The sequence below is a fragment of the Lissotriton helveticus genome, chromosome 5_1 (assembly GCF_964261635.1).
Source record: "Lissotriton helveticus chromosome 5_1, aLisHel1.1, whole genome shotgun sequence".
NCBI lineage: Eukaryota > Metazoa > Chordata > Amphibia > Caudata > Salamandridae > Lissotriton > Lissotriton helveticus.
This window is the reverse complement of record NC_136065.1, coordinates 261,438,588-261,465,443: the sequence shown is the minus strand read 5'-3', so window position 1 is coordinate 261,465,443 and position 26,856 is coordinate 261,438,588. Positions and strand designations below refer to the sequence as shown.

The 26,856-nt window shown below is 42.1% G+C and overlaps 1 protein-coding gene across 4 annotated transcripts in view; it reads left to right on the top strand.

Moving 5' to 3' along the window:
• Positions 1-26,856, top strand: part of GRIN1 (glutamate ionotropic receptor NMDA type subunit 1) — a 778,837-nt gene that overhangs the window by 633,303 nt on the left and 118,678 nt on the right. For all 4 annotated transcript variants that reach the window (XM_078642154.1, XM_078642156.1, XM_078642155.1 and 1 more), the window contains exon 18: positions 19,036-19,145. In XM_078642154.1, the coding sequence (XP_078498280.1) occupies positions 19,036-19,145 (110 nt within the window). The remainder of the gene's footprint in view (positions 1-19,035; positions 19,146-26,856) is intronic.

The following is a 26,856-nucleotide window of genomic DNA, read 5'->3' as shown; positions in this document are numbered from 1 at the left end:
TACAATGCAAGGTTCCTTCTTTAAACTTCCACAGCGGGTATTCAGGGAACTAGATACACTGCTGGTTAAATTTTTATGGAATGGAAAGCGATGCAGGATTAGTTTAGAAGTCATGAAGCGTAGAAGGGGCAAAGGGGGTTTGGAGATCCCAGATTTGGAACTTTATTATTTTGCATCACAATTGCAACATGCCATAGCCTGGTTGGATGCGGATCCCTGTTGGGAGAGGTCCCTGCTGACAGGCACGTACGGGGACCGACAGCTAGGGCCACTTCTGTGGCGGGCTAGGGGGCACAGGGTGCACGGTCCTTCTTTGGTGCGGCTTATTTTTTTTTTTAAAAAGCAGGTGTAAGGTTTTGACGCAGTGGCGTCCTAGAAGTGACGCAGTGAAATCTTTTAGATTTCACTGTGTCACTTTTTCTAGGCTTTTGTGCATGGGAACACCCACCCTGCATACATTACCTGATGCAGGTATGTGACGCAGGACTTTACAACGTGACACATCTCCCTATATGTGTCACGTTGTAAGTTGGCCGCAATCTTACGCCGCCACTGCATCACAAATGTGACACAACAGGCTTTTAAATCGGCCCTGTAAAGTTGAATTGTGTGGCATAGAATTGTGTGGGGGTGAGTGAAATTATGCTGATTGGAATTATGTGGCATGGTTGCAAAGGTTGTTTTAGAGCTGTTCCACGTCTGATGTGAGGAAATAGTTTTCCTGTGTTTTTTCTTCCAATATATATAGCACCACATTTATAAAAGTCAACAATCCGCAAACCCCAAATTTCAATGAAAAAAAAAATCAAATGTTCCATTTCTACACTGGGTCATTTTTTTGTTTTGACTGGGTTCCTAAACCTGGCAATGCCCGATTATTAGCCACATAGCTGAATGATTCAACAGGTGGAGGGCAGGCAAGAATGTGTTTGCTTGTCCTGTTCTGACGTAAATCAGCCAATGGAGGGCAAAGCAGTGGCTCTCCATACTTATGGTGAGACAGGGCTTAGCCAAGATCTGGTATTAATCCAAGGCTATTCCCTTTGCTGTCTCCACGGTGCCATTGTTGAAATAATGTGTCACTTCGTTAGCAATGCTGCTGCAGTAGTAGTACTTTCCTGCAAACAGGAATACAAGCACTTGAATTAAATGCCAGTCCTCTAAAATGAATTTTGGTGCTGCACCCTAGCATATTCATCGACACCCAACTGTTGAGCATTTCTTCTGACTTTTTTACAGTGAATTTACAATTTCAAAGTAAGTAAGGTCTAAAAAGTTGGTGAAGCTCTTCTGAAATGCAACTAGCTGACAGAGCCCTGCGGTCTTCCAGTTGTCCTGGTGAGTTGATTTTCTGCCTCTGGCACAGAGGCCCCTAAGAGCACATACACATCTGATAGCTCCAGTATGAAATGTTTCAACACCATCTCTTCCGGTGCCTCGACCTCTCCAATACCCTAAGCCCTCCCCCTTTCTTTGAGATAACTTTAGGGTTGGGAAAAGACCTTCACACATCAAAATAACCAAAGCAACCGAGCACAATTCAAAGTTATTTGTGGATTGAAGCTTAATGTACATGCACAAAATGCTAGTTTTATCAGTGTAACACTACTTCTGCATTAAAAGTTTGCTCTTGTCCGATTTGAGTGTAGTGAGCAATCACCAGAGGAATGCCATGCAAGTTGGTGAACAACCAGGCACATACCCATTTATAGACATTCACAGTCTTCTTCAAAGCTTTCCCACCCTAGAAATAATTTGCGATTTACTCCTCACAAGATAAAGTGCTTATTTCTTTTTTCTAGGACACGAAGGCGAACTCCTGAATTTGTTGGGTAATCCCATCACTTACATTCCTAAGGAAAAAAAAATCTCCACAGAAAACCCCCCATTTATTTTGCACTTTTTATTCCTCATTTGAAAATACACGTGTGTGTTTTGGTACCCAAAATGAAACTGTAAAAAATGTTCTGAATTTAGCCTGGAAAGCTGCGATTGCAACAGGTTCTGTGTGACCAGGTAAAGTTGTGAGCAGGCCAAAAATTGTAGCTCTGCACCCAAGTCACGAGTTAAACCCAAGTATGCTGATGTAGGCCTTTCTGAGAATCCTGTTCTTATGAACGACCAGGTGAACAAGTAGTTTCAAAGAACAGGGCTTCTCTGGAAAATACTAGGATGGGTGGGGAGGGGGCATTAACAATGAAGCAATATAAAAGCACAGAGGAGTGTTTATAAAAAGTGCATCTGCGATTTATTAAGGTGATTGAGGCCAATACATTTCTTATCGGGGCAAAAGAAATGAAGTGTTAGAAAACAGTAAAAAAAAAGCAGAATAAATTCCAAGTACGAAGGGAGTTGAGGAGGGAAGCAAATACAAGTGAACAAGAACGATACTACCCTCTAGCTGTCACTTAGTGAATAAGTGAAGGAGATAAAACTCATGTTTTTTTAGCAGTTCTATATAGCGCAAACTCGAACGAAGGTATTGGCGCACTTTACATGAGCACCTGTAACATTACACAAGGACACATTCATTTTTGGTATGCACAGGGAGATTAAGTGATTTCCCTAGAATCACAGGATGTTGAACCAACGCCGAGACTCGAACCAGCTCTCCAGCTCCAAAATCGGCAGCTCTGGTCATTCAGAAAAATCCTCCCTACGCTATGATAGGAGTGTATTACTATATAGCTAATTGACAGCACTAAAACCATGAAAACCAGGCAATTAAATTACCCAAATACCCTGGCGACTGCTGCCCCAAAAAATATTGAATGAGGGCATATGACAAACGTAAATGCATGCAGACAGCAGCTCTGGTCTCCATGCCTCGAGCAGAAGCTAGACTCCGGTCAATAGCTTAGCACTGCAGTGCGCTCGTAGACCAATGATGTATAAATAGACAAGAAAAAACAACATCCCTGCTTAATCTTTCAAAACGTGCAAATACTTTTAATGTGCAAAATGTTAGCAATGTAACATAATACATTGTGGCTGTTTATCTGCCACCTGAGCAACCAAGTCAGGGGAGAGGATGTAGTGTAACAGGCAAAGTTGTTGACTTTGGAGGAGGGCAACCAGGTTCATAAGGTGGGTCTTTATCTAGAATGGCTTACTTAATGAAAAATTATTGTTTGGAATGTGGTCCAAAGCGATCACCAATGACTGAGATTAATTCAAGAATTCCTTCCATCACTTTGTTGTTTAGGTCTCGACCTCTGCCAATGCGCTTGCGCATTGCAGATGTCGAGACATATAGAGGTGCAACAGGAAAGCTTACCAAGAGGGCTTTGGCAGGTGGATTACGCACAGTGCATGTGCCCGTGCACGCGCTTGCCATTTGCTCCCCGAGCCGCCTCGCATCATCGCATCAGACCCACCACAGCAATGCCGAGAGCTTCACACTTCAAAGGTTCCCTCCCACCCTTCCGACTTCAGGCATTCAAGCGTGAAGCTTCCCCAGCGAGCGCTCGGCCAGCTTTAATTACCCCAACATTCCTCCCTTGTGTTTCTTGTTTTCACTTACAGCGTGCGCTTACCACACGTGCGACGCTGGTCTTCAGAAGGCACTACATTAACTTCTGAACAGAGCGAAACAAGAATAAAGCGCTCACCACTCGCGGGATGCTGGACTTCAGAAGGCACTACATTAACTTGCTTTTTTTCACTTACAGCGTGCGCTCACCACATGCGCGACACTGGTCTTCAGAAGGCACTACATTAACTTTCTTTTATTTCACTTAAAGCGCGCGCGGCACCACTCGCAGCCGCTGGTCTTCAGAAGGCACAACATTAACTTGCTGAACACATAGAAACGCGAATAAAAAATGAAACAAAATAGCAAAACTCGGGGATTACAGTTCTAAATATGCCCAAAACGTTACGTGAACCGTCTAAAATCAAGTTGAGCGCCTCGAAGCCTGCATAGACATTCACTGTGTGAAAACATAAAACTATAATCACAAGAGTTCTGGACGCTCTCAGCCCCTTCCCTACCTGCGCCGTGCACATTGTTATGCATTGAGGAAGTACACGGTTTCACTTCTGTCAAGATGCTGAAATCAGTCCCTTCCCATCCTCTCTTATCACTTATTTAGCGAATGAGGGCTAATCAGCTTGTTTATTTAGTCTACCTATGTGCTGCCAGTGATCTGATCCTCCGGAGATGAAAGGAAGTCTCATCAGTCATCAAAGCATGTTCTGCGCCAAGGCGGAGACAGGTGTCACTTAATGAGGTTACTTGCAGTGTATCCTGTACCTCGAGGTTATGCCTTGACATATACATCACTTAGTAATAGAATTCAGCCAAGTGTGAAATAATGTAACATGGGATTTGTAACTGCAACTTGCCATCTTGATTTCTTCACCATAATAGATGTGCTAAAGGATTTTGATTATATAGTGAAGTGATTCCCCCCCACCCCCCCCTCTCTGCATAGGTATGAGCATAATTGTGTTTAATCCCCAGCACCATGGAACCAATGGTGTACGCAGCATTATCTAAATGATTAAAAGGAACGGGCAACTGAATCTCGGGTAGTGCAATTGTTGTTTCGAGTTTGTATACGGCTTTAACATCTCATTGGAGGGCCTGAAAGTAACAGAGTTATAAAGCCAACTACGAGTCAAATGTGGCTAGCTACAAAGCATCCTCCTTGTCCCTGTTTTCGAACTATGGATGTTGGTGGTTTGAAATGGATCAGGCACAGATCACACACACTAAAGTAACTTGAGGCCCAGCTCCTCAACAAAAGCCGGTCTATTTGCGCTGACTGGCTGTTTTTGACTTGAAACCACTCCTTCAGGAAAAGGCTGTTATTTTGAACTTACAGCTATGTTGAATGAATGGGTTTTTGGAAAATGGCATCACTTCAGATTAATTTGATTCAGTTATTCTTATTACCTTTTTAATTGGCACGGCATTTTATGAAAACTTAACCACATCCCGTGGCTGACATTTAAATCAGCAACTGATTTATCTAGAGTATGATGCCATTTGTGGATAATTTTGACAGACTGGGAAAAAACAGTCAACTTGTATGATCTTCTGTTTTCCCAAATAAATAAATACAAATATATTGATGTATTCTAGATTTATGCAGCACACACCTGTATCCTTAGTCATGTTAGAAGTTCAGGATATCCATAACTGCAACTATGTCACACATCTGATTTTCAGATGAATCTTAATTTTGGTTTAGCGTTGGGCAGCATGCATGTCTCGCTCTTGTTTCTGTGTACTTATCCACAACTTATACAAGATACTTTGTGAAGTTCCGCTCGGCTAGTGCCACCAGCGATTTACCTGATGCGTAAGTATGCAAGCACCATGTTTGCTAAAATGGTAATCATATCTCTGTATAAACACAGAGCAGACAGTAAGAGGCTTTACCAAATCAAGTGTCCTCATTTGCCACAAATCAGATAGTTGGCTGCTCTTTTCAGCAAATATAATTCATAAGTGGGCTGTAACTTACTTTTAACTGCTTGCAGGACTCTTTTCCCTTACCTTTCTAGTGTCCCACCATCTCTGAACCCCCAATTCACCAACTTGCTCCGTTTCTCCTCACATTTAAAAAGTAATTAATTTAAATGCCTGCCCCTCTAAAAATCGAAGGGCAATGAAGAAGTTTGTAAATGTAATGCTTTGCTGCGATTAAGTAAAATATAAGTGATTAAATATGAGAAAATACAAATGTGCAACTTCAGCCATTTTTTGACACTAGAAATGCTCATGCCTTATTCACTCTTCTGCTCTGAAAAGCTAGTTAGTTTACTTGTATGAATGGTTACTTCAGGGCAGGCTGTTCTCGTTTCAACCTGAATAGTGTCATGGAAGCCATTCGGTGTTCCAGCCTCATCTGGTTCTGCACCATCCCCTCCTGTTGTCGTGTTACATTTCTTCCCGCCCCCTTCCTGTTGTCCATGATGTCTATAAGCGCGACCCCCTATCGTTGTCTCCTGCCCCCTATGCTGTTTTTACTCCCCCCACCTCCAGTGTACTGATGTCTGTACAAGATACTCTAAAGGATGACCGCCCCTGTACATTGTTTAAAATCTACTTGTTTTGATGTGTTGATATCCGAACCCATTCATTGCACATTTTGTGCTGGAGGCTTATGTAGGGCAAAAAACACAACCTATAAATCCACAACACATTTTGCACATCTGCATATGCTTTATGTGGGCCTGTCCATGTAAAAAATGCAATTTTGTCATTATAAAGTCTATCCTTGCTGTTGTTTGCGAGTTCTGATTTAGTTTTTTTTTTATTCCGCCTTTTTGCCGAACTTTTGCATATTACTTTTTTTGCACACGACCTTTGACCTTTTGCATACTACAGCTTTTTCAACTTCACATTTCCATTTGGCACTGGAACATGATATAGGTCTAGTGGAAGGCACCAATCATTATCTTGTGTTGCTGCTTTCAGCTCATATGACTGGACAAGTCTGACTACCCATCCATATTGGAAGTAAGTATGCCTTTATCTCTTGCTTGGTTTGTTAGCTGGACTAATGTGCTTGTTGTCAATCACTACTAACATGTTTCAGTCTTGACTTTTTGATTCACCGATTTAAAAAACAAAAACAAAAAAAACAAGCATTTGCAATGCAATAGGTTTCGCATTATTAAAGTTGGAGCTATTGGTGTTGCATTATTTAGCAATGCCAATAGCTCAAACTTTAATAATGCGAGACCTATTGCATTGCAAATGCTTGTTTTGCTGTAGGCACCCTAAATATGACGGGTATGTCCAGACGAAGCTCTTGTGTTCACTTTGCCATATGATTCAAGCTATACTTCATTGATGCGACTTAACATAGGTTGAAATGGGTCTGGAATTACTTGTGTTGCATGAAGGGGTTATGGCCTGCTAGGGTTAGCTGGACTGTTACTATTGGACCAGGACTGACTTGAATAATGCAGATCTCTGGCTAGAATAGCACATTGGGCAAAAAATTATGGTCTCCGGATCCAGCCTATTGCCAGTGGCTAAGATAAATTCAAGCATTCCTTCCTTTACCTTGTATTTTTTGCAGTAGTTGCCCCAAGTATGATCGTTACCCCTGCTCAGTAATGCTACAGGACTCAAGTTATACATCAATGATAAGACCTAAGAAGTTGAAATCGATCTGGGGCTGCTTGTGGTCCCATCTGAAAGGAACCTAGAATTGGCAGATCATGCTGGACATTTTCAATTGAAGCAGGATCCAGACTGAATTGCATAAGGTGGGTCTCTGTCTAGAATGGCACAGTTGGCAAAAAAGATGGTCTGGAATGCGGTCCAGAGAGATACCCCAGTGGCTGAGATTAAATCATCCATTCTTCCCATCACATTGTTTGCATTGTTGCTGAAGGCACACACACACAACACACAGCACACACACACTCCTTTGTATCACATCAGTGAGACATCATGAGACACAATCTCTAGTGAGTCTCTACTAGAAAGGATAAAAACAGTATCTCTTTAAAACCTATCAATACTAACTGAAAATTGTCTTTTGTTCCAAGTTTTTGAAACACAATTTATTGTATAATTGTGACATTTCAGACAATCTATATTTTTGCATCGTTTTAGGGTATCTAACCTATTTTAAATACATAATTAAGTAGAAATGGTTTTAATTAATATTGCAGGTATATGTTTATACTAATGGCAGAAAAACAGAAAATGCATTGTACCCTCTACAAGGCTGCTAGATTAGTGGCAGAGTTTAGGACTGCCTGATGATCACCTAACTGTGACACAGAGCAAAGGCAAAAGACCTAGCCTAAGATGCATGTGAAGTGATCTCTTGGATGCCAAAAGCATTAGATCAAGATAGTTGCAGCTGCTGGGAAAAGCATTATGCAGCAGATAATTTGTCTCCAATTAACATATTAACAAAGAATGAAAGAACCACTCCTAACCTTCTCTCTGGAATCCTCTTTCATGTTGGGCTGGATTTACAAAACAAAATAATTGAATCATCCAACTTAGCATTTAAATCCAGAGTAAATAAGAAGTTCTTAACATGTGATGCCCCTGGTAGAGAAAGTGTGTGTTCCGTACTCAAGATGTCTAGAAGTCCATTTTGGTAAGCTTTAGAAGACTCATTGGCCCATAGCCCTGCTAATATAAATGGAAGGTTTAGCAACCGAATTTGCATCTCCTTTTTTGAACCACATCTCCATCTTGAGTAAATTCTCTGTGACTGTGGAACCCTACACAGTTTCCTCAGAAAGAAATCCTGTACCCAAAACAACAATTTAGTATTTAAGTGGCTCCAAAAGTCTGACCCATAAAGCCCCCAGCAGAAGACTTAAGACCTTGGGTACCAAGTTGAAAATGTGGCAGAGTACTCTGTCCACCAAACCATTGGTCTGGCTGTCTCATTTAGAGTTCGGCAGGCTGACAGATTTCTGATGAAGAAGCCCTATCGGCTCAGTCCCTGGAAACCTTCCATCTACGTCACTGCCAGGGAAAACCTGGTGGTGAGGAATAGGAGAAAAATAATAATGAGCCCTGCTCCCTGGGAGAAAGCTCCAAGGGTATGGGAGCATTAGATTTTTGTTTTTCAGTAACTTTAGGAGTTTGTTTTTAAAACAAAAGGATTTGAATAGTTCTGTGTATGTCCATCAAAAGTGATGGTGGACATTCATCAAAGCTTTAGAACATTGAATTGTCAAAGGGGCTTGTGTTCCAGGAGAGGGGCTTGTCAGGAGACAGGAGTACATGTTTTGATTTGGCATAAGTTGTGTTCTTCCACAAAAAAGTGCTTGCCCTCCACGCAGCTGTGATAATTTTTCTAATGTATCCAGCTGCCTTAGCGTTAACTTTCAGGCAGACATATATGCCATTCTAATGCTACTAAAGTGATTTAGATAACTTGATGATTTATGGCCTTTATCTCTCGAAGCAACCCAGATGGGAGGATGGCAGTCATTTATGTATATAGATTTTTAGGTCTGGCCTGACAGTACATTCATAATCTAGACCAATTAGCATTGCCAATGCTTGTAAAATATTAAAATGACGTGGTTGGCCGTTATAATACAGGACAATAACATCCACTATATCGACCTACCACCACATTGTAAGGTAAGTACAGATTTACTTTTCTTATTTCTATATATACCCACCTCCCCATGTAATGCCAATGTAAAAGCAGGTTTATGGGAAAATAGGTTTGTATAATTAAATATGAATTGTGAAGTCGTAAAGTCTAATTCTGGAAAAAAATGCAAAATATTCAACAGATGACCAACTTGATGTGTCGCTAATTCTCCAATGTTGGAAATCCCCTTTCCCTTCTATATTTGAAATCCGTAGAGCGAAAATGGACCCTGTTAGGAAACGAGAGGACCTATACACCCAAAGGGTAGGCGATCTGAAGAAAGCCTAGGGAATTTGGGATTCTCCCAGGAAGGCAGTACTTTATGAATGAATGGGTCCACTATTCTGTGCTGGTATGTGTTTTCATAAATATGAATTAGGAGTTAAAAAACAAAAACAGAAAAAGAGTAGGTCCACGTCTCCTTGTCATATACAGAGAATTTCATCTATGTAGCAACCCCAAAAATGTGAATGCAGGGTGTAGTCGGAGAGCTGATCATCCCAGAGCAACATTTTTCCACATTGCCCATAAAGATGTAGTTATACGTTGGCACAATGATTGTGCCCTTAGCTGTTCCGTGAAGTTGGAAGTAATATTTTTGTTGAAGCTGAAGACGTTCTGTGTGAGGCAGAAGGTAAGCATAAACAAAAAAAACAACATGATGTGTTGCATACGTGGGTGAGTTGAACATATATCAAGAATAATGCCATGGATGGACTCCATTTAACAGTGTGAGCTTGAATCTCTATACTTTGAACATACACCCCAATGCCTCCACCCCACAGTGTGGATATCCACACATTCTATATCCACATAGGTTGTCTCTGCAAAATAAGGACTACTTCATCATGTGATGACATGTTGTAGTATCACAATAGGTTGCTGGTTTGCTGCTGTAGTTCAAAACCATATGTAGTGAAAGATTTTTTAAAGCGTAGTGGGAAGAATATGCTGCAAAAAATGCATCATAAATGTCCATATTGACCGTGGGTACAAATAGGCCACTAGTAGATTTGCCTTGACTGGGCACAACCAGAGAAAAAGGTAGTTACCTATGGATTAAAAGAGGAGATGAGGGAGTCATCAGCCGAACTAAATGAACGTGGCACTTCAACTGTCTACTTGTTCATTACTCTTTATATTGGTGCTCTCACTACCAAAGGCCAACTAGATTCTTGATTCTTCTCAGTAAATGATTCCTTGTGGAGCATTGTGTGTATGGTATGGTTGTAATCCAGTCTCCTGAGAGATTATTAGGTTGCCCTAGTGGTGTTTGGATTGTTGCTGATGTGGCCTCACCGCCATGTCCTGGCTTTTTTGTGATGAGGTTCTTGTGCCCCTTTGCCCTGATTGCCTCCAATCTGCCCTGTTTTTTAAACTCACTATCCTCTTCAAGTGCACTGTACTATCTCACTTTAAGGTACAGGTGAGGAATTGTGCGGAAGAGAACAGGACCCATAGTGAAGACCACATACAGTTTGGGAATAAGCTAGTGACAGGGCATAAGAGCAGATAATTGTCTGTCTAGGTCAGGGAGGGAAGTAGCTGCAATAGAACCATCAAGTTAACATTATTGTGACTCTGACTTTCCACACAAGCTCCATTGCTTGTTTCCAATGTCCTTCCACCAAACCCTTCAGTAACTACGCAGCTTATGCAGGGCCTGCCTTCAAATTGCAGTAGCAAGAGTGACCTGTTACCTACCTTGAAAACATTTGAGCATTCACAGGAAAAAGGACCAGTACATTTTTTTTGAAAGGATGATTGCTCCTTCCCATTCCTTTTATGAACCTCGCACACCAATCAACACCACCTAGTTAGGCCAATAAGCCTTATAGACTGTATTCAGAAAATTTTTGGTTGTTGCCTTCTCAATAAAATAAAAAACTAGGTTGGGGAGAGTGACATTCCTAGTCCATTCCAAGCAAGTTTCGTTGCTGTGTTTCAACCATTGACCAGGTTTTTTGTTTTGTATTAATTTATTGGAGAACTGTTTTGATCGGTGGGGAAAGCCTTTATGTCGCTTTTGTTTCCCTAAACTTGGTCTTTGATTTGATTCCTCGACCCAGACTCTGGAGTGTTTTGGCTGACTTCGGAATGCCCGCTGATATTTTATCCCTTTTAATTAATTTGCACAAAGATAACTATGCACACATTCGCTGGGGGGAGGACCAGGCCCAGCTGACAAGAGGGTACCAGTGTGTAAAGGTGTTCCTGAGGGCTGTGTCTTGGCACCAACCCTGTTTTTCACTTTTTAATAATGATATTGTTCCCTTTTTGTCCCAAGTGGAAGCAGACGCCCCATCTTTGGCTGGTTTTAAAATTCCGATTCTTTTAATTGCAGATGACACCCTAAGGATCTCCAAGACTCCGTCAGGGCTTCAGCAAATCTTGACTCATTTTAGTGAGTTCTGTGATGATTGGGGCTTGGAGATCAATACTCTTAAAACCAAGGTGGTGTTTTTTAACCAGCATAAATCTTTTAACCTGTTCCATGCTCATGACAAGGTCAGCTCGTCATGCAGTGCACTGATCCTGTGCTAATGACGAGCTGACCTTGTCATGAACAATGGTAAATCTGACTTGTCAGTACCCAGCGGGAAAAGCCTTAACAGCCAAGGTGTTAAAGGAAGCTTATTTTTCAGGGGGAGGTCCCCTAGAGAAGGTTGATTATTTTGTATATCTGAGGGTCACATTTGCAGAGGGCATGTCATGGCATGTCCATATCAACAACGCAACTTCCAAGCTCAAGCAGATTTCAGGTTTAAGGAGTTTTCTACATCATACACTAACCCATCTCTCCTGCACTTAAGATCTACAAGGCCAAGGACCTGGGTTCGTCCTGTGTAGGGCTGGACTGTTGGGCGTTTCAAAACATGATGTTCTCATAATAACTGAGAATAAGTTCCTAAGGAACCTTGCACCTCTTCCAGCAAGTGTCCTGTAATACCCATTGTTTAGTGATCTGGGTGTCACTGAGGTCTCGGGTAAAATCTGCTTCCGGCCCTTGTTGTATTGGATACACGTGTGGACTAGTCCTGAACATATCCACTATGCAGAAAGCCTAAAAAATATTATGAAGGCCGATCAATTCCATAAAATCTCATGGCTTACAAACATGAAATCAGCATTGTACTCGCTGGGGTTCCCTGACCTGTGGGATCATCCAGCCTCACCTGCTTGTTCTTTAAAGGCTGTGCTGAAAAAGAAATGCTGGTCATTCCTGGTGGCTGAGGTATCTTGGAAAGCAGCCACTGCTAAGCTGACCAGTGATTTCATGGACATCAAGGCCACAAAGGGACTCAAGTCTTTTTGGGAACTAGTGTATGTTCCACTTCATATGAAACTATACTTTCAGTTTCGAATGGACACTTTACCCCTTCAAGTGTTTACATCAGTATGAGTTGGCAATGAAAGCACATTTTGCCAAATCTGTCACTCGCCAAGAGAAATTGTCTGCCCTGTTTTGTTTGCGTGTCCAGGCTACTCATCCCCTTGACATACTTGGCTTGTACCTTTATGTAGGTTAATCGGTGTACTTAGTCATCAGGAACCCCTTCAAATCCTAAGATCAACCAGTAATAGCTATTTCTATCGCAAAATTCCTGGGTGCCATGCGGGTGTTCCATAGCAAAGCCCTTCACTGTACTTCCACATGATCTTGCTTATGTGTACTGCATTTGGTGTGTACTTTTTGCTGCTTTTTTAATACTCTGTTTTATGCAACTTGAATACATATTTATTGCTTATAGACAATCAAGGAATATTTTATGAATAAGCTTTTTTTATATCTGAAATATCTTACGTATTTTTTATACAATTTATCTGATGATTGATTTTAATTATGTTTCACATTATATTTTTTGTAAATGGATTGCACTATTATGGCTCTGGTGGCTGAAATAAAGGGATTTTGATTGAGTGAACCTCTCACATGCCCCAGAGTCGATCCGGAACATTTTCTAGATCAGTGTAATAAGGTAGCACTCGAAACGTCTTAGCAGAAGCCGTACCGAATCCGATTGCGATATCATCATATACTAAGTAAGGCAAACTGGTCCCAGTGATACAAATTCATTTCTTTCTATGTGAATGCTTAAGATGTCAACTGTTTTTTAGCTGTTCTTTTTTATGTTTTTCTTTGCAATCTTTTCGGAGCAAGGCCTTAAGCCCTGTCTCACTTACAGAAAAGATTGCACTTGTTTCAATGTATCGAATGGTAAATCCATCCCCTGATTCATGTTATTTGTTTCATTTTGTATAAACTCAATTAAATGAATTGAAATTATTTTAATGTTAAATGTAAATACCATTAATACAAGCTATTTCCTACAAATTAATTTGCCTGTTTGATTGTAGCTTTTTTCTGTTATTCATTATTGTCCAATTAAATATAATAGCTTGGAGGGCTCAGTATCACATTAAAACATACAGTTGTCTAATGAGTCAGAGCTTCTTATTCAAATATTTCCAAAAACACAATCCAACACAATTATTGGGTTATTAGAAAGAAAATAATGGTGCTTTCATAACCATTTTTAATGAAGATAATTACTTTTATGTTTGTATACATTTTCTAGTTAATGAAATATGCACCGACAATAAGATGGAAAACGAGGAGTTTGTAGACAACCAAACGTTATCCAATGAGGGCATACGAACAAGGATATAGGAACAAGGATATAGTGGGATGAGCAAATGTTTGGTAATGAAGTTGTATTTTGCCGACAACAGTACTGTGAGATTAGTAAACGTATCAAATTATGGCTACAGCACATTGCGCTATTGGCTATGTTGATATAATAATCGTGATGATGAAACGGTCAGCTTGATATCAAACATTCATAAAGTCAAAACACAACACAAGAAAAAATCCTGCACCAATGTAGAAAAACAGAGAAAATGTTAATAAATTATGATTATTATTATTATTAGAACAAAAAAAACTTGCGCCTAAAAGATGAAAGTGCCAACCACAGACATCTAGTCGCACAAGACTGACTCAAAGTTGAAAAATATGGCCGATCGCGTTGGAGTGTGGGTAGGATGCAAAAAGTGGATTGGGCTTAGTCTCAGCTTACCTTTGACAAGATTTAGTGAAAAAATGTCTGAGGAGGTAAAGTTCCGTGGGGCAAGACTGCAGGCGATGCCCAAGGAGGAGGCCTCATCGTAAGGGTGCCACTGGATGAAGTGACTGTCGATTTTTACATTCGGACTAAGTCTCTTTTTCGGAAGTCGAAAATCTCCATTGGGACGAAGCTGCAACATGTAGCCGATGAGGTTCAGAAGGCCGGACACCTCTTCTGTGAAGGACTGCTGAACAGGATTTGCTGCTGTGGAGAAGAACATAGCGGGAGATACTGCGAAATCAGGCTGACCGGCAATGCATCTTTGGTGGATCAATGAGCTGGTAGGTCCCGATCTCCTCTTAGAATACCTTTTAGCCCAAAAAAAACTATGTTTTGGATTTTGGCTTTCTGGACTTTCTTAGCACCACTTTCAAGAGTCCAAGACTTGAGAGGCACTGTCTATGAAGTAGGAGACCTTTCTAGAGATTCATTTTGAAGTGCTTAGAATTTCCTGCATCCCCAGCACTGGCTCCAGCTTGTCTGCAAGCACAATGGACTACTGTGAAATTCTTTGTGTGAAGACGGGACACAGCCTATTGATATACAAGTGGGGCTGTGCCCATCTCCGCCTCTCTTCATGCCAATGATAGCACATCCAGGCACACCTAATCTCTCTAATGTGTGGCTGTCGGGGAGGAATATACAAAGTCCAGTCATGTGACCCACGAACAGGCTGCAGGCCCCAAATGCTTAGAGCAGGAAAATGTAATCTTTTTAAAAGTGTCATTTTCAAAATTAAACTTTACCATTAAAGAGGGTTTTAAATTACAATTTCTCAGGCACCAAACATGAATGTTCTAACTGCTCCCTATCAAAATGTTGCATTTATTAAATATTATAAGGCAACCCAATTTTATCCTGTAGGATGGGTAAGCCTCACAGTAGTGAAACATTAATTTGTGAGTTCCTCACTCCTAGGACATGTAATAATTATCAGTACATGTCCAACCTTTTACAATGAATCCTATCCTGCACCCTGTCCCTGCAATTACAATGCACCCTGCCCTAAGGGCTGCCTAGGGCATACCTCAGGGTCCAGTTACATGTAATAAAAGGGGAGTCTAAGACTTTGCAGGGTGATATTTTGCCAAGTTGAATTGGCAGGTTAAACCTGAATTCAGGCTGCAATGGCAGACCTAGGACATTTTTTAAAGGGCTACCTAAGTCGGTGGCATAATAAATGCTGCAGGCCCACAAGTAGCATTTAATTTACAGTCCCATGATTTATGGTATACTACTTTACTAGGGACTTATTAGTAAATTAAATATTCCAATCAGGCCTATTCAACTTTACCATGTTTTAGAGAGTGAGCACAAGCACTTTAGCACTGGTTAGTAAAGTGCACAAAGTCCTAAGACCAGAAAAAGCAAATTCAGAAACCAAGTAGGGTGCTGGCAAAAGGTTTGGGAGAAGACCACCCCAAGGCTAGCAGGTCTAACAGTTTTTGATTACAGCAGTCAGCTTGAGAGGAGGTATAACAAGGATGGCGTAACTGAGCAAGTAAACTAGTGAGTGATGCAGAAAGCGAGAATGTTAGATTGGGTATATAAGCAGGTAAGCGAATAAGGAAGTAAGAGAGTGGGCCTGCAATAATGATAGTGTGTTAGTGAATGAATTTGTGACTAATAAAGAAACTAGGAAGTTAGTGAGTGAGTGTAAGGAAGTACATCTTTTTGCATTCTTCCCCAGTTTTGTTTTCAGATGAATTTGTTAAAGGAAGAAGGGTCCCTTATGTAAAGAATGTCAAAAAACTAACTATACATACAAATACAATGAAGTCTAAGTATGATGTCCAACGGAATAATGATAAATATTTATTAAAGTAAAATAAAACATTGCAGTGGGAAGACGAACAAAAGGAAGGCCACATAAAGCTTCCAAACTCAGGCATATAAATGTGACATGAATGCAATGCAATGGTTAGGTCACAGACTGCAAGTACCAATGCTCACTTATAATAATGAACAGTTTTAGCTATTGACTCAGGGTAACATAGTCAATGACGTTTCGATCCCTTAGTGAAATATAGGGTTCATCATCAGAGCATGCAAGTTTATGCCTGAGACAGTATTAGAGTTACGACATGTGTAACCCAAAGCCAGCATGAAGGAAGGAAATGATGGACCTTCAAAGAACGAACCAGCGCGGAATTGCTGAAGCAGGGCAAAGTGGCAGCCCGGACAGGGATGCGAGGGGCCATGTAAGAAGCAAATGGTCCCAAGCTTCATTGTTGAGTCCCTGGATTAAGAGAATCATCATATGAAAAATTCACATGAGAAATTATGTGCAAAAATATGTGACGCAGATTTGCTAGAACGGGGCACAGTGCAACCCGACAGGAACTGTTCCTATAAAAATTGGGACTTTAAACAATGTTAACACCTGGAGGATCGGGACTAGATGCCAAGGGAGCCCTGCTAAGGTGCAGCCAAGCCAGGAAATATAACCTGTTTTTTCCACACCAGAGGTTTTTTCTTTTTTTGTGAAGACTTGCCTGGCACAGGATTCCGGCATTGCCCACTGAAGAATTTTCAGATGTGAAAAGATGAGGTGGAAGAGCTGGCAAATGTGGCGAAATGACCTCAGCATTGAAGCATTCTCTGCAGCTACAGATTTCAAGTTTAATGCTAATATTCAGTGCTCCAGGAACCCTTAGAGAAGTTTTTCATCTTGAGCACCACTAACCAGGTATAGACCCACGACTTCTCAGCCCCACGACTTCTCAGCGAAGCCTCTTTTTAAACTCTACTAGCCAGATGCAGGAAACCATTTTGAGGTTGTGAAAAATCACAGAGTTTGCGAATGTGAAATAGTTTTTAACAATGTTCTAAACTCATTTTACGTGTTGGAAAAGCATTTCCATCTATTAGCAAAATACGAATTGTGACCCATACTGAATTGTAAGTAGGAAGGAGTGTAAAATGAGCTTTCCTTCATAAGTGCAATTCGGTCTCTTATTGTTAATGGTTTGCAAACGTAATTACAGTCTAAAACCATTGATCAGGTACCAACACATCCCAGTAGGTGTTAACTCATCTACAAAGGAGAAGGGTGTCCCTTAGGAACCCTTTCCCTTTGAGCATCATGTCGGGTGACCTTGTGGATAGCAGCCAGTTTCTTCATACATCTGTACGTATATTGTTTAACTTTGAGGGAGCTAATTCCCTGCTATGCTCTTCTAGTTAACAATGCAATTTCCTACAGTGAGCAAGTGAGAAAACAAGTTAACAGGCCAGTAGGTGGGCTACTAAATGAGTGAGAATTCAAGCTTGTTAGTCTGTTAGTGACCAGCCGAGCAAGTAAGTGAGTTAGTGAATAAGTTACCCAATGATTTCTGAAGTTTCATATTTTTCTATAAATTACCCATTGTGTCTACTTGGGTTATGGAACCAAGTACTATAACTAGAAACCTTTCGTACCTATTTGCCCTGTAACAGTGTCTTACTTCGCCCTGTTCCATGTCTTTCTTTATAGTAAAGTCTTATGAGTGGTCAACCATTTTTCACTTTCCTTTATTTTATCGCTCTTGTGTCTGAGGTTGACTGATGGGCATTAACAAAAATATAAAGTTGAAATGCGTGTCTTGCTTGTTTGGATGACACGCCAGAACTCCCTGGCACGTAATAAATCCAGAAAGAGTCACAGAATGCATTATATTTCCACCCTAAACACTGGTTCACCTTGAACAGAATTAAACTACCTGAAGCTAAGTGATGAAGTACCGTCATGTGCATTTGCTCAGATCAAAATGTCAGCCAGATGGAGGTATGTTTGCGACTGTTCTTATGGAGGATGTGTCCTATTTTTCTCCTATGGCTGTTGGTAGCTGGTGGATTCAGGCAAAAGCCTCTTTGATACATATTTCTAAGCCATAGCATTATAACACGCTTGATACTTCTGGCATAGAGTCCCATATTTCACAATCAGTTACACTGTTACCAATTTCATAAATGGAATGATGGTAAGAAAAAACGAAGTTACAAAAGAAAGAGCTTCAAGTGAAGTTTAAATTGTCTGACTTGTTTCTGCCATATAAGAGACCTGGGTAGAAGCAGCTCTCACGACACTGAAAATAGTGACAAAAATGGCTTTATCATGATCTTTGTAGATTATTATGTGACGGCTATTAATGTACATGCTGTGCTTGATTTAATCCGGTGTTCATAAGTGCTTGGTACCAGTACTTAATTCTCGCACCAGCATTTAGGAAAGTCCACCACATGTGGGGCTGTTTGCCTAATTTTGAGGTGACCACAACGACTGGCTTAATATTTAAAAATACATTAAAACGTAATAATATCTGTCACCCAGACCATTCTTAGAGCGTTGGGTGGCCTGGAATATTCCAAACTATCATAACTGCAAGAGTGTGAAACTTGTGAAGGGGCTCTATGTGTAAGTCTTAAGATTTAGAAAGTAAGCCACTGCACATAGTAAGAGAACTGAACAGTAGAATTTTTTTTTAATTTGCCCTGTAATGTAATTTCTTCTAATACTGTAAAATCTAAATAAACTATTTTCTAATAGAGAAAAAGATAGGTGAAAATGGATATATGGCATTAAATTGCCATATTTATTTTCGAGTGCATGTGCGCCCACAGTCCACACCAGACTCCTTGCAGTCTAGGTCATTGGTACAATCTATGATAGAATTTATGTATGTGCTGTTCTAAGACCAGTTTTCAACTGCTGAAGTGATCTAATGAAGTTAAAATGCAAGCATGGGCACAGTTCTTTCTGGTTGGCTGTAAAATTTGATAGGTCCTACCAAAACCTGCTGATACCTTTGTGCTTCTGTTTTAAGGTCCCATGAGAACGGATTCATGGAGGAGCTGGACAAAACCTGGGTGCGGTACCAGGAGTGTGATTCCCGCAGCAATGCCCCAGCCACACTCACCTTCGAAAACATGGCAGGTCTGTTATAGTTCTTGGAATTATTCAGCTGGTTTTCTTTTAAGTTAGTAAAGAGTTTGATATCTACTTGTCAGTGAAATGGTTTTCTGACTGTTTAGTTACTGCCGCCATTGCACGACATTGCTTCAGGTTCCTGTTATTCGAAGGAAGCATTTAGCTGCCAGAGGCATACTGGTAAGTGAGTGCACGACTGACTGGTGCCTCTAAAGGATGGGTAGGTAAGGGGTAAAATTAGTCGTAAGTCAAGCCTGGCACATCACAGGTACTGCCCCTACACTACTGATTTTTTTCCAGAGGAACGAGCTTGTTCAGTCTCCCTCTTAAACCATTGGCTGTTTCACTTCTGTACACTACTAGTTACTGTGTAGTTAATCTAGGGAAATAGACAGTCTTCTTCTAAATATCTGAAGTAGTCTACACATCATGTATGTAAAATTTCAAGCCTACTAGAGCTGTTCATATAAGTCGTTATTAGTTTTGAAGAAATCTTACAATAGGAGATTGTATAGTGGATGCCAAAGTTGGTGTAACTTTCTGCCGACAGTACCCTAAAAGGAGCATTCTCTAGTTCTCTCCATTCACCACTTTGTTCTTTATGTGTATATTTTACTCTCATCCATTTACTGCTTATTGCAAGTTATTTTAAGGCATATTCCAAGGTTAAAATATGTTATAAAGTACAGACTTTAAGGTCTGACAATGACTGTACAAGACAGTGGTTGAAGTTACACTGTGCAGGTTGTAAGTAGTTCTTAAGGCAGTTTTCAGGAAGTATCACAAGTGGCTGTAATACAAATGGCATGGACAACCCTAAATGTACTGCGCATCACATATCAAAGTGCCTACTTTGCAGGAGACGAACACTGCCACAAAGAAACTCCATTTCAATAGACCAGGACTGACCAGATACACATGCTTTACAGGACACAATAAATGTCCAAAGGTCTTGCTTCTAGACAGCAATCACTGACCGAAAATTACTGTATTAGTGAAGAATCTGACTCCACTAACATGATTTGCAGGTAGCAAGGACTGCCAAAGTGCGAAAATTACAGTAATATATAACTTTTCGCATTTCACTATGGAAGTGTTGCCCAAAAGTACCTGCATTGCATGGGATAAGGGAAGAATAGACTGTACATAATGATGGAGGGTGAAAATTACAGAAGCTTACAGAGATGACATAGATACAATGTCCATGGTTATTTTAAATTGAGGAGTGTGCCTGTGTCCCTAAAACATATTTCAGCTCAATAGTCCTGAGGTATATCACAACAAATTAGGAGCATGAAATAAACTATACAACATTAAAAAGAACACGCCATTCCTTTCCAATCAGATTTTAAGATTTGCGTGTTTGCATGCCAGGAACTTTGTACAAGAATTGCCAAGCATAGTTACACAAATGTTTCATATTAAATAGAAGGATAATGTAGGGTTTATGGTGTTGAGAAGCAACTCAGCACAGTTCAATATCAAAAGACAGTGTCTCCAAAGGCCGGATTGGGAAATCAAAAGCAGTCCTGGCAAAAAGGCTCAAACCAGCCCCTCTCTCTTTATCTCTTCACACAATATCTCTTTTTCCATCCATCCATTCTCTCTCTCTCTCCTTCTCTCCCCTTTTTCTTCTCCCTCTCTGAGTGCTTTGTTTCCACCCCCCACCCCTCCCCTCTCTTCTGCTAATTTTCTCCTTCTATTCGCTTGCTTACTGCAGATAATGTTAGGGAGCTGGCGAAAGTGACAGAAGCACCAGGAGCCGTCTTGGGCTTTTAAAAGCTATCCAAAGGTTCCAGCTCACGGGGAAAACGGGTGAAACTATGATTTAGGCTTCAAAACAATCTGCTATTTGATGATTCAACATTTTGACCCCAAAGCAAAATCGGTAGGGTCTTTTTAAGGACAGGGAAGTAGGCAGCCGCGAACATAGTTCTACAACAGAAAACAGAAGGGCCTTAAAAGATTACTGAACAGAAAGACCATGGTTGGATTTCTGCACAAGTGACACTTCAAACCAGAGTACAAAAGTGAGTATGCTGCATTCAAAAGTTTGTGCTGTAACATGCTTTTAAAATACGGCATGTTGTAAAGGCACTTGTGCATGGCAAGAAGCGCATGCATAGTAAATATTCACGCAGGAGATGCTCTACTATATAAATTGGAGGGAAAAGCACATGTGGAAATTAAAGTACTACCCTGCTGTAAAAAGTAGCATGAAGGAGAAGCGAGCAATGCGAACAACAATGTAAAGTCACGTGAGTGCAAAACACTGCAAACCATGCAGAAAGAATATTTTGACTTGATGTTTACAAGTAAGGCCCGATCATACGGAAAATGTGTATCACAAGTAATTCAATCTTTAAAGAAAGAGCGTAGATTCATAAAAGTAGAAAATAAAGCATGGTGAGGACTGCATATAAACACGGATTACTAGTAAGAGGCACGAATTAGAAAACGTGGGCTCTGATAATTGAGAAAATCCATGCGCTAGGCAACAGTGTTGGTGACACGGGATGTGACAGACGTTAGCAGGCTGAGACTCGCCAAAAAACAAAGGATATTATTGGAGTCCTCAAATGCAACAGCACCGCAATTACTGCATCGGTCTAGACTAGAGAGTCCAAACCACAAAGATCAGAAGTCAAGGATGTACACGAGCTGGCTCAATTCAAGTAAAGACAGTATGCACACCATGCCATGAATACAAATATAATTAAACACATGAGAGGAAAATAGCAACAGGAGCCACTCTCTACAAGGAAAGACAATTGAAGAATCTCCCAGCTAGTTGTGAAGGAGATCCCTGATTTTATTAAAGACAAAGGGGCAGATTTATGAAGGCCTTGCGCCGCCGGTGCGTCACTTTTTCCCATGTTAAAAATGACGCACCGGCGGCGCAAGGCCTTCATAAATCTGCCCCAAGGAGCCTAATATTATGCAGTCTTTTCTCACTGTTTATTACACAGCAAAGACCAGAAACCACAACCTCTCTGTCTTTTTTATGTGTACTCCTTGATCTAAAACTATGTGGTATTCTAAACAATAGCAGAAAAAAATCCCAAACACAACCAAATAATGTCACCCTGTCTCTGTTCAGATTCCATCTCGGACGTCCACCCATGTCTGAGTAGAAGTCACCCACACGCCAGGCCTTGGTAACTCAGATCATTTGCTTAACCCCTTCGACGCTGATGACGAGCTGGGCTCGTCATGGCGTAGCCTCCTCGCACGCTGATGACGAGCCCAGCTCGTCACGTAAAGTGCGCTTTTCAAAATCTCAGCGTACGAGCGGAATTCCGCCCGCACGCATGCGGTTAAATAGTTTAGGCTGGTACTAGGAACAACCAAAAATATTTTTTACTAATTTGTTAGGGAGGGAATACTTTACAGTGGTGGGATAATATTTTTCTCCTTGTCTTTAATAATATCAGGACTCTCTTTCATATCTAGAAAAATCTGCAATTTTATTACAAGACAAAGGCTCATATTGTTCATGATCTAATAGAGACTTCTATCCGCAGATTCCTTAGGTCAGAATATTCCCCAAGCGCTAGACTGGATCTGGAAATTCTTGAGTAGGACCCCTGCACGCAGTTGGTGCCGTCGTTCCGCTATGCATTAGCGTCTGTACAGGAAGTGCCATGTGCAGTGCCTATAAAGGCTCCACCCCAGCACGCCAACGTTAGTTCTTTTCTTTCCTACCTGGTCAGCGCAAATCTGGAGAGAGATACTCCTAGTAATTGTTTTACTGACCTTTTTCTCAAAGCTTTTTGAGATAATACATCTTCTGGTGTCTTAGGGATGTCCCCTAAAAGCCAGCAGGCTTTAATCCTAGTGGTGCCTGTTACTGGAAGTTGTCTGAGACAGACCCTCATTTAATTTGCCGATGGAGCTTGGAACGGGAATATGATTCCAAGGCCTTTGAAGAATGCTGTGCCATGAATTCCAAGGCACTGAGGGAATGGTCCCTGAAGCTCCTTGCTACCTGATGTCAGACCCCAGTTGCGCAGAACGTCCCCAGAACGCTCGCAGATTTGTTCGCAACGATCGTCATCACATTCAAAATCATTGAATAAGTCCCACAATTGAAAGAAGTCCAAGTCATCATACAAGATACAGGAGCATCAGCACTCTCGGCCTCGCTCTGCTGTGGAGCCTTTGTCAGGGTCTGCTCCACACCTGACAGAGTTTCTGCGGGCTGGAGCGACCCCCGCCCAATTGCATGTACCTCTGATTTAGGAGACCCAACCATGCTGGAGGGTACCGCAGGTTCGAGTGGGGCACCTACTGGAACTCTGATGACAGATCTGTCCTCGGCACCAGTTGCGTTCTTTAGTTCCAATGGTAGATCCAGAGTAGCAGCGCCCACAAGACCTTCCTCCGTGCCCTGTCCAGTGCTGTTGTTCCCGATGCCACTGACACCGCACATCGGCACAGCCCCCACCGTTGTATCCAACACCACCACAGAGTCAGATGGGTACCATCTGAAGCCGACTCCGGCGCTGACAGTTACCATGCACTTTGACACAGGGCTAGTGCTTTTCCCTTTGACAGACTTAGAGAGAGTGACGATTGGGAGAGGTCGGAGGACCCTTATGGTTACCACCATCCCCTTAATGAACCAGAGGACAACTGATATGAGGAACTGGCAAATGCTAGTGGGTTGGACACCTCACCAGATACCGACCTTGTCTCTTCCCCTACCATGGCTATGGATGAGGATGCCTCATTTCCAGTGGTGTTGCAGAGGGCAACAGAGGTTTTGGCCCTTCAGTTGCCCACAATAGCAGTCAAGATGAACATCTTTACAGAGGTGCTTCTGCCGGGAGTTGCCCCCTCTGAATCCTTCCTCCAATTCAACAAAACCCTTACAAATGTCCTCCTTGTGGACTAATCCAAGCCCTGTCCTATGGCTCCTGGGCACAAGATAAGTGCCTGCCACCATTGTCCTGCACCTGGAGACCCCAGATTCCTCACCCAGCACCCAGCCCTGGAGAGCTTGGTGATCCATGGGAGAGGTGGTTATCAGTGGACTCACAACAAACTGTTGGAGCTCAGGACAATCTAGTTGTCATTGAAAGCCTTTCTTCCTTTGATCAGGAGAAGGCTGGTACAGGGCATCTCGGACACCACCACCACCACCATGTGGTACTACAACAAACAGGGTGGGGAGGGTGGGGTTGTGGACCCTTTGTCAAGAGGCCTCTGGACATGGCTGGAACTTCAGGGCATTTCCCTGGTGGTTCAACATCTGGCAGGCTCTCTGAACACCAGAGCAGATGAACTCAGCTGTCGGTGCTTAGTGGATCACAAAGGGCATCTCCATCCAGGGGTGGTACAAGGTTTCTTGCAAGAGTGGGGAGAGCCTTAGTTAGAACTGTTTGCCACTGCTGAGAATGATGCACAATGTCAGCAGCTCTGCATGCTGGAGTTTCCAATGCAGCTCTTGCCCGAAGACGCTTTTCGTCTCAAGTGGAGCTCTGGCCTCTTATACACCTTTACGCTGATACCACTTCTGCCCAGAGTTCTCAAGAAGATAAGGAATGACCAGGCCCATGTTATACTAGTGGCTCCGTATTGCCCATCAAGAAATGGGTATTCTGAGCTCAGGAGCATAACCATCAGTCTTCCAATCAGGCTGCCCCTTCGGGAGGATCTTCTGTCACAGCAAGAGAGCAGGGTCCTGCACCCGCTCCATCTTCATTCTTGGAGATTGACCAGGGACAGCTGACAGCCTTAGACCTTGTTCCTGAAGTCTGTGATGTTATTCTTGCTTGCATGCCTATATCCCTAACTAACACGTTGGACACACTCGAGGCATACCTTAAGCCCGGAGAGTTGGTTTGATTTCTCACTGTTTAGAAAAGACGAACCCAGTAGAATTCACATGGGTCGTTGAACACCTGACCGCCCAGTTCCTGTGGTGGCAGTATATTTATAATTTTTCACACTAGCAGAGTGACTTAAATATGGTCCACTGGATCTCTTTAAGGGACCAACACATGGCAAAAACATGTTGACCAACATCCAGGGATATATTTTTTCAATCCCTAGTCCTCTCTGTTTTAGGTTTAGTGGACCCAAAAAAGAGACGTTTTAAATCACTACCTCCCTTGCACTCTGCCCCTCATTCTCCTCCAATCTAAACGCTCATCCTGAGATAAAAAACACCTCAGCTCCACCCCTTGGGGAGTCGTAGCCCACACCTTGGTGTGAGGAGGGAACCCCTATGATGAAGCATGTCCCCTAACAGTGAGTGAGGGTTCTTGTCCTGAAAGGATTTTCTCCCTATCGCTCTTCTTCTTTCTCTTTTTCTCCTACACCCATCTCTCCCGTTACCCTGATGTACAGCCGGACGGACGTTGTGTGATATATATATATTATTCTGGCAGCCAGGCGCCCCTCCAACAAGAGAAAATATGCCTGAAGTTGAGACACGTTTTTGGCATGGTGTGCAGCCAAGGATATTGATCCTCTTTCTGTGCCCTTATTCCAAGTTATATTGCTTATTCTTTCTTTTGGCCCAGCAGTCCTCTGCTCTGGGCACTGTTAAAGGTTATCTGTCCACCATTTTGGTGTTCTTGGAGTTGCTGGACCAAACTCTTTGTTTGAGTCACCTGTTGTGACTAAATTCCTCAAAGGTCTAAAACACTTTCCTCCCAGACTATTCATCATACTCCAATGGGATTTCAATCTGGTCCTGACTTTTCTTATGTGCACAGCTTTCAAGCTGCTACTCAGCTGCCCACTTTGTATGCTTACCATCAAGATGACTTTCCTAGTGGCCATGGCATTAGCCAGGAGGGTCAGCGAACCACAGGCACACTCTGTTCACCCTCCTTAATCCACCTTTTATCCAGACAAGCTGGTTCTCTGGACCCATGCTTCCTTACTCCCAAAGGTTGTGACACCTTTTCATGTAGGTCAAAACATCACCTAACCTACTTTATTTGCTCCACCTCACCCTTCTAAAGAACCCAAAAAGAGCGTTGTCGTACTACCTAGATTGTACAAAAGAGTTATGGGTAGGAAATCAACTCTTTGTATGGTATGTTGGGGCTAGGAAAGGGAAGGATGTGCAGAAGCGGACCATATCATGATGGATGGTACTGCGCATAAAGATCTGCTATGGAGTGGCCAAGAAGCAACCTATTGAGGGGTTGCATACTCCTTCTACCAGAGGCGAGGCTGCGGCTACTGCTCTAGCTTGTGGAGTACTTGTCATGGACAGCTGTCAGGCAGCCACATGGGCATCTTGCACACGTTCACAAAACATTGTCCGGATGGTCAGGTCCATCATGACTGGCACTTTGCCCATTCGGTCCTGCAGAACTTTTTGGTTTAATCTGTTTCGCAGACCCACCTCCAGGACTATATTGCTTGGGTATCTATACTAATCTAAGGAATGTTTGGCTAGAAGTCTCAAACAAATGAACAAGTTACTTACTTTTGGTGAACACCTCATATGGTAGAGATTCAATCTAGCCACAGATTCCTCTCCGCTCTGCAAACTGATTTTAGAATTGGGTCACCCCTCTCAGGGCCTTAGCAAACCACACCAGTGTGTCAGCATTCTTGGAGGCTCCACGCTTCTGGCGTGGAAAGTTACAAAACTGATGTCACCACGCACATCACTTCTGGAGCGGGCGATGCATAGTCGAATTATGCCAACTACTGGCGTGCAGCGGTACCACTCAAGAAGTTCTGGATCCAG